General features: G+C 38.0%; 1 protein-coding gene across 1 annotated transcript; it reads right to left on the bottom strand.

Moving 5' to 3' along the window:
* Positions 1 to 1,078: 1,078 nt before the first annotated feature.
* LOC126600534 (cellulose synthase-like protein G3) lies at positions 1,079 to 5,547 on the bottom strand. Its single transcript, XM_050267110.1, has 6 exons — positions 4,849 to 5,547; positions 3,522 to 3,671; positions 3,167 to 3,292; positions 2,610 to 3,053; positions 2,101 to 2,445; positions 1,079 to 1,872 (listed from the first exon to the last, which is right to left on the bottom strand). The coding sequence occupies exons 1-6, from the start codon at positions 5,437 to 5,439 to the stop codon at positions 1,321 to 1,323; spliced, it is 2,208 nt and encodes a 735-aa protein (XP_050123067.1). The 5' UTR covers positions 5,440 to 5,547; the 3' UTR covers positions 1,079 to 1,320.
* Positions 5,548 to 15,306: the final 9,759 nt, after the last annotated feature.

Here is a 15,306-nt window from a genome sequence, read left to right as displayed (position 1 = left end):
GATTGATGATAATGGAATTCGCGGACAACCAATGATGGACGGTCATAATAAGATTTATAAGTCGTTTTCAGATTTAATTGAAGAAAAAGAGGAAAGATTTCGTGAGAGGCGTACATATGATCATTGAGAAATGGGATTTCAAACACATACAATTTGCTCGGCTTCTTAGTTAAGAGAATTGTTTGAAATGATGATTTTAACCACATTTTTAACGAAATATTAATAGAAATTTTGATTTGCACTGCAATTGTTAACGAAGTTCACCATAAACATTTAACTAATAATTTTTTTACCACGAAAGATCACATTAAAAATAAAGTGCCACCGCAAAACCACGAAAGAAATATGGCCCTAATAAACACATTATAACATAAACGCTTTGGTAATACTACATAACGACTACATTGGAAACTCTGAGTGCACATCTGAGTGCACCCCATAAAATATTATATTTATGTTTCCTTTTTCAGTAACAAAAGTAACAGAAATAAAATCTGCTTTGCAATCGTGGGTGACATTTCCCTATGGATATATGTAAATCCGGTTGGACCATGAAGTTTTAGGTGTATCAGATTCAAATTCTCATCATCAACAAATTATTTAAAGGAAAATTAATGAGAGAGGTTTAGAAATTTTGAGTTTTAACGATAAGGACAAAATAAAAGGTAAAGTGAATACTACTATGATTGACTTTTTAGTGTAAAAATGTAAATTTTCAAATTCTTTTTATTAGTTTTCCTTATTTAAAAGAAAATAGGGTTTGATTTCGTGAGTGCGTGTTCTCACGTCGCTCCCTTCAACTTGGCCATAGCTTTATTATTTAATCTTGAGGGTGTTGGTGGAAGGCCCTATACAACGTGCATCACTGCACATGAATCACTGACCTTGGAATATTGGAAAATGGACATTATCCTAATATTGTTCAGCCCATGTCATCTTAGCAAGATGCAAATAAAAATGTCTATTAAACTATCGGACTATTATAAAATGTGTATATCAAATTCATCGTGCGTTAATATAAGTTTTTCATCATGTCTGATAAAATATTAGTCTAATACATAATACATCCACCATAAACTTTGAACAACGCATTAAAGTCTTTGATTGATTTTATAAATGTAGAAACTTCTCAAAAGGCCTACTTAATGGAAACCTAACGCAATGGACGGAAAGTGGTCCAAAATACAAATTTTATTTTGCAAATTGCAAAAGAAGATTGGTGGAGTAGACAGTAGAACACTAAGAAATCTGTGGGGCAGAGAGCACAAAGCTGCCTTAGACCCCTAAGGCTAAATACACTTTTGAGGGTGTTGATCATCATCAGTTCCTCAGAGTGACATAAGCCGCTGCGTAGAGAACAAATGCCAGAATTGTTGAAACCAGACTAGTTTTTGTAGGAATTTTTCCCTTATCATTCCTACTGATCATGGCTTCATAAATTGGTATGCAATTAACTATGCCAAATCCAGCTATAAACATCTGCACAAACAATCCTTCGAAGCTACCGCCGCCTCGGAAAATCTCTACATGGCCCCAAGCAAAGGCAGCCAGGTTGACAATGGCAGCCACTGTAAGTGGCACAAAGAAGGGAGATGAGACTCCAAACTCCATCATGCCTTGTTCATATCTTTTGCTTTGGTCCTCATCAAGTACTTTGCTGGTTACATTAAACCCATGTGTGGAAATTCCTAAGGACTTGAGAAAGTACTCAACGAATCCAAACGCGAAGCTTGAGAGTCCCCTAATAATCCACATTCTCTGGTTATTCCACCACTTAAGGAATGTTCCTCCAGATAATACAAAATCAACGAGTTCTTCCCCATAGGCTCCAAGGACAACAAACGCATACAAGAGAAACCATGGATCCGAAACCTGCAATAAGCACTTAAATCTTAGTTTCAAAAGTGTAGCGCGTCTTGTTTGACCAAGAACACTTGCACAAGATCAGACCCGAAAAATGTTGTCATTATATCAATTTGAACCTTAATCGTGTAGAGTTCTATTTAAATGTGTGGTATGAAGTCACAAAATAAGTTTGACAATAGAATATTGTACAATTTTCTCAAGACAACAAACTAGTAAATGGTGAGTGTGCATTACCTTTGGAAATAGGGTGATCCCATTGAGGAGCGCTAGCTGCGGGACGAAGGCATATGTGGTGATGGGAATGGCCCAAAAGGCCCAAAAACCAAAGGCAAAACCAAGGCCCATCAGAGGACCCATGGCCCGAACACCGTATGTGACTGGACTATATTTTGAGAAACCTACCTCAAGTAGGCCTACGGCCCATCTCTTGCTTTGATTCAACGCATCAAGAAGGTTGATCGGGGCATCCCCTAAAAATGCTGCCCTCTCTGGATTGCAAAATATGGCATTCCATCCCTCACAAAGCAGGATATAACCCGTGAAGTAGTCCTCCACGAGTGAGCCATATCTTACTCCCATCTACACAATTTAATCAATTTCATCTATCAGGTTTCAAATTACACTGTCATAATGTCAATGATTTGGAAGAAAAATGGGAGTTGTTAATTACGTTGTCATAATGTGATTGTTAATCACGCTCCCTCATTAGAAGATACGTAGCACTAATTAGCTTATTTACATACCTTATATCCCCAAGTGGTATTGTTCTCATAGTTGCAAGATGCAACATGGTTTGCCAATTCCAAAACCTCTGGATTCTGAAGGGGCTTGTCAACTACATTGTTAGGGTGTAGTTGGGGAATTTCTGGTGGTAAAAGCTCTGACGGCCCTCCGAAGAATGCTCGTCGGGAGAAAAAGCATCCGGTTCCTACATAATTTGGTCCTAATAGCCCATCGAATCCGCATGGGTTGATAAGGAACAGATGCCTGAACTCACTTGCATATATGTCAGTCTTGTTGATTCCTTGAAAACGTTGAGGGAATTGGACATACCCTACTTTGGATCGAAGCTTAGGGTCTGATAGGTAACATAGAGTGCGAAGTGGCGTATCGGGATTATTGGAGTACATATCACAGTCTAGGGTTAAGACTATTGGAGCATTGGTCATGGTAGCTGAAACTCGTAGCTTTGTAACACAACATCAAAAGATAAACAAATTAGTTAATTTGTTTATTAATGTAGAAAATTAATTAATAAAAAGCTGGTTAATGAGAAAACGAGCTAGGGTTTTGATCTTACAAGGGCATTAAGTGCACCAGCTTTGAAATGGTGGGGTGATGTCCTGCTTTTTTCTCTAGAGACGTAAATTAGGTTTGACATCAGATGGCCTGTGATGTCTCTGTCTTTGCTATTGTCCAAAAGAACCTGCTCATAATTCACAACATTCATATACATGAATATTTGGTTGCTCATAAGTTATGCACTTCAGTATCTAACGTGAGGACGCAATTTGACGTTTTATGTTGGCAGCATAAACGGTTGCTTGCAAGATTGTTAATTGCGTGATAAGCTTCGGTTAAAAACAGCTATCTTATGATCGTGCATGTTCTAATCACGAGGATAAAGTGCTATATCACTTGAACGAGAAAAATACCTGAATAACAGCGGGATGATCTTGCCGTGTAAATCCATCCGTCCATTTGTTAAAAGCTTGAATTTCCCGTTTTCCAGTTAGATATTCCTGATCGACTTTGCCTCTCTCTATTACATTGTTTACCTTCACTTTCATGCCTTGGTACATAATCTTGTGCCATGATTCAGAAGAACATGTAATTACTTAATTAATTAGATCTAAATGTGGTGGGATTGATAATTTCGATCCATAAAGTAAACCCATTTACACAAACTGGAATTTTTTTTTTTTATTGATATGTGTACTCACCTATTCTATTTTCTCACTTGAATTTATAATTAAAATATAGATGATAAATCAATATAAAAAAAATAAGACAGGTAAGTGGTTTGGTATACCAAAAAAAAAAAAAGGCTGAGTAATCTTGAACTCCACATTGCCTCTGTATAACAATGTTGGTTGTTTATGTATGAAAGCGATAGGGAACAAAGAACAAAGGTGACAAGCAAGTATTTTCTCCATATTAGCTGATGCGTGTTTTATTTTCTTTATCGATAGCTCAGATAAACAAAAATTAAAGAGATTAATACGCATGATGAGAATCGCAAAGGGAGAATTATTATACAATACATGCACCACCCCCCCCCCCCCAAAAACCCTCTTTTTTTTTTTTTTTTTTTTTTCTGTCTTTGTCCCTATATGCCTTATAAATACATATTATCCCTCGTCGCTATCCTACTGAATATGTAGATGGGTTCGTAATGTGTTGGATTTCTATAGGCTTTCGAAGCACTCCTTTTAATTTAGAACAAGGCTCGACTCTTAATAGTTACCTATGCTATGTTTGGATAAGTAGTTAAATGAAATTTATATTAAATTTTGAAGAAATCAATGTGCTGCAAATTTATGGAGAAAGTTAATAAATAACTAGATACAACACATTAGTGAGAACTTTAAAACGACAATTTTCAAGGTCTCATAAAAGGCATTACTTTGAAAGTTTTTTGTGTAGTCTTTTTGTAGTACATTTTTTGGTCAAGTTTAGTATATTTATAGTGCTTGAGTAGTAACTTAGTAATCTTTGAGTGCATAGTTCATTAGTATCCTTGGAGTGCATTCTTACAATGAACTATGTTTTTGAATCTAGAAAGTCCCATCCAAAGTTATCATCCCTAACACTATATATGGTCTAGGGATGATTAAAAATTAAACATTATAACTTTAAAGAATATTGCCATATATATATATATGTATGTATGTATGTATGTATGTATGTATGAAATGTAGCTGAACATACATTTAGCTAATAGTTTCGGAAAATTGATATATATCACTAGAATTTTTTTACCTTTATCTTCTCGGCTTCAGGAAACCGAGAATGATCCGTTTCAAAATAAGCTTCCGGGCAGCGTTCCACTATGTTGTTGTTCCTGCAGAAAGGTAGCCAGTGGCTTGCAAATTTGGCAGCCTCCATGAAAGCAAAGAGAGTCAGAGCTGAGCCGCCATCGTCTGAAACATACACTGATACCTTCTCGGTTGGATAGTCATAAGCCATGACCGATAAGGCTGTGTTCACCACGTTCATTGGTGGCTCCTTGTAGGGATCAGCTGTGCATATGAACACGTCCAAAGCAGGAAAATCAGGTTCTTCGACAACCCTTTTCAGGTTTTCGGGGAATTCAGTGCGATAAATTGGTTTCATGCGCAAAGATTGTATAGTGGTGTACATGAAAGCAAGAAGAGTGTCGGAGATGAGGAAGGTGAGGGTGATGAAGAAAGAGGTAAGGGTTGTGGAGTGGAGGAGGGAGAGTGTATGGCGATAGAGCAGGGCTAAGATGGCACTAAAGTGAACCACCACGAATACACGGTTTGCGGTGGTTCGACGAGAGGGCTTGTGGGTGTGAAGTGGTGGGAGCCCATCATGGGTGGTGGTGGGCATGGTGGTACAAGTGGAAACTCTTTGAGTTTGAGCTTTCCCTGTATTTTGGAACTCTTAGGTAGGCATGGCATTAAATTTATAGGGTTTCCTATAAATGATTAAGGTTTTTAGTCTTGGGCACGTAATTAATAAAGATTTTGTTGTTTTTTTGGTACTTGGTAAATGGTAATCTGCCAATCTCTATCTACTGCATACTTGTATTACTGTTGGGACTTATTGTTGTCCAAACCTATAAATAGATATAGATAAAGCATTTGTCTATCAACCGACTAGTTCGTTCTTCCCTTCAATTAATAATCATGAGGGCGAATCAAAACAATATTAAATGAATTATACTCAAACTTAATTAAGAAATTAGGGTTAGCTCAATGGTGAGAGTCGTTACAGTGATAGGTAAGAATACTTTAGAAATTCAGGTTTAAAATCCTTTTTTTTGTTGTGGCCTATATTTAACTGATAGGGGAAGGTGGCCAGTGGCACAGAGTAGGGTTGTGTAGAGGAATGTGTGTTCTTCCCCCTACGCAATGCCTTTATTTATAATAATAACAGAGAGAAGAAATCATTCTCCCCCAAGGATACAAGTCCATATAGGAAAGAATAACTAGAATCAAATCTAATATAGGATTTACACAATCACACTTAAGCTAGAAGTTTACAACACTCCCCATTGAGTGTGTAAATACTCAAGTAGATTCAGCATCATGTAGAGGTTGAGAAAATTGACTCATTAGCACTGATTATGAGAACATGCTATTCTCAATAAGGTAGGAACTTGCATAAGGAAGTAAGTCTCACAAAAAACCCTATGGCTATGGTAAAAACCCGTGTAGGGATAAAATCCATAGTCTAAGGAAAAAAGCGTGAGGAATGCAAAGTCAAATGAAACGTCTACGGGACATCATCAGGGATATGATCAACCTAAGGTGAGTGCCTCGTTAAAACCTCGTTAGGTAGCAAAACCCCAGTGGGAAAAATGCTCCTAATCGTAGGGAAAAGAGTACATTAAGATCAAGCAAGTATACTTCAGGATACTCCCCTTGAGTTTGACATAGTTTCAAAGAGAACTAGCAATGTTACAACTAAAAAATTTTAAGCATACCAATTCCTTAAACAAGCTTCTAAAACATCGCCTTCGATAGTGATTTGGTGAAGAGGTTGGCCAAATTGTCTTGTGAACGGATTTGCATGACTTCAATCTTCTGATGCTCTTGTTGTTCATGTGAGAAGAAGAACTTTGGCCTAATATGCTTAGTGTTGTCTCATTTGATATAACCCTTCTTGAGCTATTCGATGCATGTTGTGTTGCCTTCATAAATCGTTGTCGGGACATCAACGACGGGGTAAAGATCGCAGGAGCTTCGAATATGGCCCATAATTGCTCTCAGGCAAAAGCATTCCTGAGTTGCTTTATGTAAGGCGAGAATCAACATGGTTAGACGAAGTGGCAACTAAGGTCTGTTTGGTTGACCTCCAAGAAATTGCGGTGCCTCAACGGTAAAGACATAATCCGTTTGAGAGCGCGGCTTATGCAGATTAGATAAGTATCATGTGTTGGCATAACCAACAAGGTGAGAATCGACTTGAGATAAAGGGATGCGGCATCACTTGAGGATCTGTAAGGATAGAACAAGCCCAAATCTGTAATACCCTTAAGGTAGCGGAAAATGTCTTTAACACCAGTCCAATGTCTGCCTGTTGGTGCATTACTGTATCTTGCCAAAAGATTAACAGCGAAGGAAATGTCGGGTATAGTGCATTGAGCTAAGTACAATAAATCGCCTATCGCACTTAGATAAGGAAATTCAGGCTCCAAAATCTCTTCAACATCCTCATTCGGATGGAAGGGATCTCATTTTGCATTTAGCGATTGAACGACCATAAGAGTACTCGAAGGCTTCACTTTATCCTCATTAAAGCGGCACAACAACTTCTGGGTGTAGTTCGTTTGATGTACTAAGATTCCATCTGAACGGTGCTCTATCTCGAGACTAAGACAGTATCGAGTCTTTCTAAATCTTTCATCTCAAATTCTGACTTCAGGTGTGCGACAGTTCTCTCAAGCCCTTCAAGAGTTCCGATGAGATTTATGTGATCGACATATATTGCAACAATCACAAAACCAAAATGTGACTTCTTAATGAACACATAAGGGTATAGCTCGTTGTTCACATATCCTTGACTAGTCAAATACTCACTTAGATGGTTATACCATATTCTTCCGGATTGCTTTAAACCATAGAGTGAATGCCTCAGCCGAATTGAGAGGTATTCCAGGGCTTAGAGATATTTGATCTAGTCAATGTAAGTTATTCAGGAACTTTCATATAAATTTCTGTATTAAGATCCCCATAGAGATACGCAATTACTACATTCATCAGCTGCGTACTTAGTTTTTCAGAAACTACCAAACTGATAAGGTAGCGAAAAGTAATCACATCCATAACGGGTGAATAAGTTTTGTCATAGTCAATCCCAGGGCTTTGTGAAAAGCCTTGCGTAACAAGACGAGCTTTCTAATGCACAATTTCGTTCTTCTCATTACTCTTCTTAACGAAAACTCACTTGTAGCCAACGGGCTTCACATGTGGAGAAGTAGGAGCTATATGTCCAAACACCTTACGTTTCGCAAGCGAATTGAGTTCGACTTGGATTGCTTGTTTCCAGTTTGATTAATCGGTTTTACGTCGACATTCATCAACGGAATGGGGTTCAATGTCATCGCTTAACATAATCTCAATAGCTACTGCATATGTTAATAAATCATCGACGATCATCTCATTTCTACACAAAACATCATCCAAGCTAGCATAATAGATCGAAATCTCATGATTTTCGAGAGGTGGATTCGTCTTTTCAATGACGCTTCCGTAATCTAGAATTTCCTCATAAGTTGGATGGATTGAGTAGGCAACAGTCAGATTCACGATAGGCTGTGCCTGTGCCATTGGTTTCCTTTTTCGAGGGTGTAAATCTTTTGAACCAAGAGGTCTACCACACTTGTGTGTAGAGGCAGATGATTGGCTAGCCGTTAATGTACGTGGATCACCAAAGTTGGCGTCCCGGGCCTCTAGGAGGGAAGTCCATCGTACATTTGGTATATCCATCATTGATGGCAGATTTGCAGCTTGAATATGTGATCTTGTCACTTGTGCTAGATCGGTGAAAGCATCTGGCATGCTTTAAGCTATGCTCTGAGGATCTAATATGCGTTGCACTTCAGTTTTAGATTGAGCGGTGCGGGGATCTAAATGAGACAAAGTGAGAGTCATCCACGATAATTCGCGTCGTTCATCAGGAATGTTGACCTTCTTATCTCCCCTTAACGACGAGAATACTATCTTATAGAAGTGACAATCCGTGAAATGAGCGGTAAACAGATCGTCTGTCAAAGGTTCTAAGTAATGAATAATCGAAGGAGAATCATATCGGACATAAATTCTCATCCTTCGCTGAGGCCCTATTTTTGTACATAAGTGCAGTGAAATTGGCACATAGACTGCACAACAAAAAACACGCATATGCGATATGTCGGGTTTGTATCCAATAACCAACTTAAGGGTGTTATATGGTTGGGTCACAACGGGCCTTAGGTGAATCACCATGGTTACGTGCAATATTGCATGGCCTCAAGCAGCAATCGGGAGCTTGGTACGTATGACCAATGATCGAGCAATCATTTGTAAGCGCTTAATGAATGCCTCTGTCAAGCCGTTCTAGATGTGAACATGGGGTACTAGATGTTCAACTTCAACCCCAACCGACATGTAATAATCATCAAAAGTTTTAGATATGAATTCTCCAGCATTATCTAATCGAATAGATTTGGTCAAATAATTAGAGTGGTGAGTCTTGAGCTTGATAACCTAAGAGAACAGTTTGGAGAACACAATGTTCCTTGTGGACAACAAGCATAGTGTGACCAATATGTGGAAGCATCAACCAAAACCATAAAATATTTAAATGGTTCGTATGGAGGGTGAATCGGTCCACAAATGTTCCCTGAATCCTTTGTAGAAAAAATGGAAGGGTTTGAACGAATCTTGTCATAAGAAGGCTTAATAATAATCATGAAGTAGGTTTAACATGCAATTCCTTGAATCGAACGTAAACCTCGGGTTAGTGGATGCTCGTGTGATGATTTGAGGTACGGCGCATCGCTGTTCGTCCAGGGTGTCCCAAACGATCATGCCAAAGTGTAATTTCGTGCATGGTCCCTGAGGTAGGGTAGGCCACATAATGGCTTTCTATAGGGCGTATGGTCGTAGTATACAGACCACTCGAGATATGCTTTATCTTCTCTAGAATACGTTTATGGCCATATACGTAGGAAGTTATGCACAGAAATTCAACTTCGTTTTCTACATAGGTTTCAGCGTGGTAATTATTATCTCTAATGTCCTTAAAACAAAAAATTTTTTTTCTGGAACGCGGAGAATTAAAGTACCTCATCAATGGTCAAAATTGTACCATTGGACAATATTATACATGTCTTACCGTGTCCTTCGATTAGGATGGATGTGCCTGAGAAGGTTGTCAGTGGTACATTCTTAGGTATGAAGTTAGTGAAATAGATGCATTGATGCAAAACGGTGTGCATGGTTGCACTATTTGCCAAACAACTAACTTCCCCACTAGTCATACCTAGGATGAAAATTAATTTGAATCGATCACATTCATAAAAGTTCTAAAAACAAATATGCATTCAAAATAATTTTAAGTATTCAAGGACGGTAATTAATTAAAAACTTAATATCCAAAAACAAATCACCAACAAATAATCCAAACATAAAGGAAATATGTTCAAAATTAAACCAAAAAACAAGGGAGGGTTTCGCCACTAGGTGGAATTCGACCCCAATGTCTAAATTTCAACTAGAAAAATAGCTTATGTCTAAGATTCTAATCTTCCATAGGGCTGACAACCTCTTGAAAATCAGAAACCTCCATCTTGGTACTCTCTGGTTCATCCACTTGCATAAAGTTTGACAAACTTCTTATGACGAGAATGATATTCAGCTACAACCTTCTAGGGAGCTAAGCAAACATGGGACCAATGGTCCTTTGAACCACAGTGATAGCACATATCCGCATCCATGGTTTCAATTGCTTTTCCCTTATTCTTGAAGTTTGGGGCCTTAGGAGCGAGGTTATGGCACTTCTGGGCTTTGTTTTCTCCCTTAGATGGGCATTGGCTCTGTTGACCTAGATGTGATGGCTTCTAGCTGCCCCTACCATGCCTATTTTGCCATTTTGGGCGTTTGTTTGTGCTATAGTGAGCTTCAGGCATGGCAGTCGCCCCAATAAGTCAAGCTTGATGATTCTTCATAACAGCTGATTCTGCTTTTCATCAAGAAATAAAACAAAGATCAAATTTGAAAACTTAGCGTACTTATGAGCTCTATATTGTTGCTGCAGGACAATATTAGTAGCAAAGAAGGTCAAATTGGTTTTCTCCAGGAGATCCTCTTCAGTCAAGGTCTCGTTACAGAACTTGAGAAGTGATCGTATTCGACACACTTTATAATTATATTCATTCACAAACTTAAAGTCTTGGAAGCATAGATACTACCAGTCATGTCTTGCTTCAGGTAAGAAGATGTCCATTTGGTGATAAAAACAATTAGCCAAAGCAACCCATAGTGCTTGTGGATCCTCCTAAGTAAGGTACTCGATTTACAGTGCATCATGAATATGTCTTCGGATGAAGATCATGGCAGTGGCTTTCTCGGCTTTGCCAACCGGGATGTTAGTCTCATCTTCAATGGCAGGACACAAATTTTTTGCAGTGAGGTGAAGCTTCACATCTTGGACCCACTTGAGGTAGTTCCTTCCAGAGACCTCAAAAGCGGTAAAGTTGAGCTTGTTCAAATTCGACATGTTCCTATCACAAAATAGATAGACAAGATGTGGTTAGTGTAATGGAGAAGAGTATCAATCCATTCACATAGGAGTAGAACATTCAGGTTCTAATAGACATGTATTGGTTTAAATTTGCATGAAAAAGCTTCAGGTTTTCATGATGTTTTTAAGGAAAACTTCAGGTTTTCAAACAAGGCATGTTTTTAGAAACTTCAGGTTTCGAAATAGTTAGGAACTTCAGGTTTATATGTTCCTGTAGACAAACACAAATATATATACAAAAATATGCAAATAGAACTTTAGGTCTATAGTTATAATTGAAATAATTATTTGGACATCGGGCCAAATTTAAGTGTGGGTGAAAAAAATTATAAAACCCAAATAGTCTAAAAAAAATAAACAATTAAACTCGGAGTCCAAAACATGGACCAAAGCCCACGGGTGGGCTGAGCAAATTTGTATCGTCATCTAGGCCAAAAAATTGGGCTTCGATAAACACGGGCTAATCAGGCCCCAAACATAATTTGGGCTGCAAGCCCAGTAACAGCAAATGGGGTGTAAGAAACTGGGTCCAAGAAATAGAGGCCCATATGGGCGCTGATTAGGTGCAGCACAGTACAAGTGCATTGGTTCACCAACTGCAGGCTGGGATCGCATGTATCGCGAGCACAGGGACATCATAGCCCTTGGACTAGTGTCATGTGTTAGATCGAGCCATAGTCTTAGGCTGTATCAGGCAAGCCCAGTCACAAAAAAAAAAAAAAAAATTCCCTTCTTTCTTTTCACATGCCGAGAGAGTCAGCCCAATTGAACTTGGGTTCAGCCAAAAAAAGGTCGGCGCTGTTGCTTCAGGTGGCTGTGTTCTGGTCAAAAGAACTCGAAACGAGTTGTGATTTTTGACATGGAACCTAGATGGTGTGACGGAGAAGGTCTCGATGTCCTAAAATCAAAGAAAAACCTAGGATTCAAATTTGGGTTTTCAAAATTCGGGGAAATTCATATGAATCTCGACCAAAAATAAGGTCGGCGATGACTGCATGTCGTCGGGGATGGCATCTGTAGTGGTTGGGCATGGCTGCATGCCATGTATGTGACGTCGTGAAAGGCATAAGAGTTTTTGGGTTCGGTTCTAGAGGCTTAGAGCTTCGGGGTTTGGGTTCAAAGAACCCCTAGAATATTTTTCTTCCCTTATTTCCATATTATAATTCAATGTATATTGACAAATAATTTCATGCATAAGTATATATAGGATGCAATTCATGGCAAAATCAAATTCACATAATTCAACAATTATGGATATAATGCATACACAATTTATGTAAAATCTAAAATTGAAAAACGTAAAGTTGGATCATGCATTATGGTGAATGTTCATGCTATCAGGGCTGCAAAAATATCAAGATAAAAACTGTTGTTTTGAAAGAACCTGATTGCGTGATGATATTGATGAACTTGTTTGATGCAAAAAAATTTCTTCAATTTCGGCTTTCCATGTCACATCCTGGCCTGGACCCTCACCACAACCCGGGCTCGACTCCATCGTAGCACGATATTGTCCATTTTGGGCCCCGATCACGCCCCCAAGATTTTGTTTCTGGGAACTCACACGAGAACTTTCCAGTGGGTCACCCATCCTGGAAATGCTCTCGCCCGAACTCGCTTAACTTTAGAGTTCCGATGGACTCGGAAGCGTGAGTTTCCAAAAACCCTCATGCTAAATAGAGATGAGAATATACATTTAAGGCTTATAGGATCCTCACCCTTGGGCGATGTAGGATCTTACTATCAGCCTTCCTTAGGGGCCCGACGTCTTTGTTGGCACACTTCAGGCTAGGGATTGGCTATGATACCAAATTGTCACATCCCGGCCCGGGCTCCCACCACATTTCGAGCTCGACTCCGCCGTAGCACGATATTGTCTGCTTTGGGCCTCGACCACGCCATCATGGTTTTGTTTCTGGGAACTCACACGAGAACTTCCCAGTGGATCACCCATCTTGGGAATGCTCTCGCTCGAACTCGCTTAACTTTGGAGTTCCGATGGAATCCGAAACCAGTGAGTTCCCAAAATGCCTCGTGCTAGGTAGAGATAGGAATATACATATAAGGCTTACAGGATCCTCATCCCTGGGTGATGTGGGATCTTACATTCCATCTCCAAAACTTGTATTACGTTCAACACAAAAAATTTAAATTGAATCAATAAAAGTATATGAATCAATAAAATCAAAATTTAATCAATTAAAAATAATTGAAACATAATACTCCCCTGATTGAAGATGAATAATTTTCATGTTAGATTTCTAAGCACAGCTGAAGGAGCATGTTGATAACATGTTGTGGCCTTTATTTAACTGACAAGGGAAGGGGGCATGCGACACAGAGAGAGATGTATTTGTAGGGTTGTGTAGAGGAATATGTTTTATTCCCCCTAGTGCTTTATTTTTAGTAATAAGAGAGAGAATAAATCCTTCTCCTCCAAGGAATACAAGTCCATATAGGAAAGAATAACTAGAATTAAATCTAATTTAGGATTTACACAATCACACTTAAACTAGAAGGTTATAACATTTTTGCAAATAAAAAGGTTTATCCAATTATACATTGTCAGGATAAAATGTGAGCTCTTGACTTTAAATTGACTAATTATTATGGTCTTCGTTCTCTTATTACATGAGCCATAGCAAAAATGCATGTGTCACACAGAGCTGAAACTTCAATACCATTTTCTTTGGTTAATTTAGGGTTACATCTCCTGACTTCCAGATAATATCAAATAACATTTATATTCCTAAGGAAAAAGAATATAACACATATGCTTTCTTTTTTTGTTTTTAATGAAAAAATTGGCTGAAACTTCTCTAAATTATCTAGGGTTTTGGCCCTTTTTGGTATGATGCATATCACTACTGTACATACAACATCAAATACCAATAATTCACACCAAGGACCTGGCAAGATAAATATGGAAATTAATGACGGTTCGTGAGGATGGAGGCAGTTTAGGCCCACTGAAGTTAGTTACTCCACTGAAATTTTGTGTAAAGGAAAAAAATCATCAAGATGCTTACATAACTTCAATTTATCATATTTGAGTACTTTAATTAATTAGTTGAAATTTTTAAATAATATGTATAATAAGCTATCATTATGAAAAATTGTCTACAAGTTGGGTTAAGAAAATTTGAAAAGAAAAGAAAAACAATAAAAATATAGAAGAAATTCTACTGTCATGAATGTTTTTTTCTCAAGTCTGGAGGTTAAGGTCTCTCCTACTAAAGTAAGTTTTTATCTCCATCCCTGACTGATTAGGAAGAAAAGTTATATACAACTCATGTATATTTGGAATTTTAGAGATTTGCTAATGCTACTTCTTGGCATATTATATTTGGAATTTTGTTGAATTCTTCGCAGAATATATTAAAATCCAGATCTAGCAACTAAAAAATCGAAGTACTTCGGATTATTATAAACGTTCCGACAGTTTCATCGTTGTAAATTGTATCTGTAGAAAATGAAACGAATTATTGATGATTGATGAATGATATAATGTATAGCTCCACTTTAGTCCACTAGCTAGTCTATCGCAGGAAAAAAATTGAGTGTCTCGGGAATACAGTCAAACAATTGGTTGATTTTTTATTTATTTTTAAATATTTAATTTATTATGACGGTTAATGTATCGAGCTATATTTTTGATACACTGAAAAGAGAGAGAGAGAGAGAATGGGATGTAATGGATGCTAGTCGTGGGTTGCCAAGCATGACTTGGTTGACTGTTAGAAATTTCAGCTGAAGATAATATTATCAACTTGAGCTCATAACAAGAAATTTCAGATCTGTATATCTCTATCTATCTATACATGAGATGCCGTTGTGCATTGGAAAATGGTAAACCTCCTCCCAAGTCATTTGTTCCTATTTAATCAATCGACCTCACATAATTTGGACCATTCTCAGAAATGGACACGACGTTAGCATTCATTGATTTTATTTAATTAGCATGTC

This window comes from Malus sylvestris, chromosome 14 (genome assembly GCF_916048215.2).
Source record: "Malus sylvestris chromosome 14, drMalSylv7.2, whole genome shotgun sequence".
NCBI classification, from domain to species: Eukaryota; Viridiplantae; Streptophyta; class Magnoliopsida; order Rosales; family Rosaceae; genus Malus; species Malus sylvestris.
This window is presented reverse-complemented; position numbering and strand designations above follow the sequence as displayed.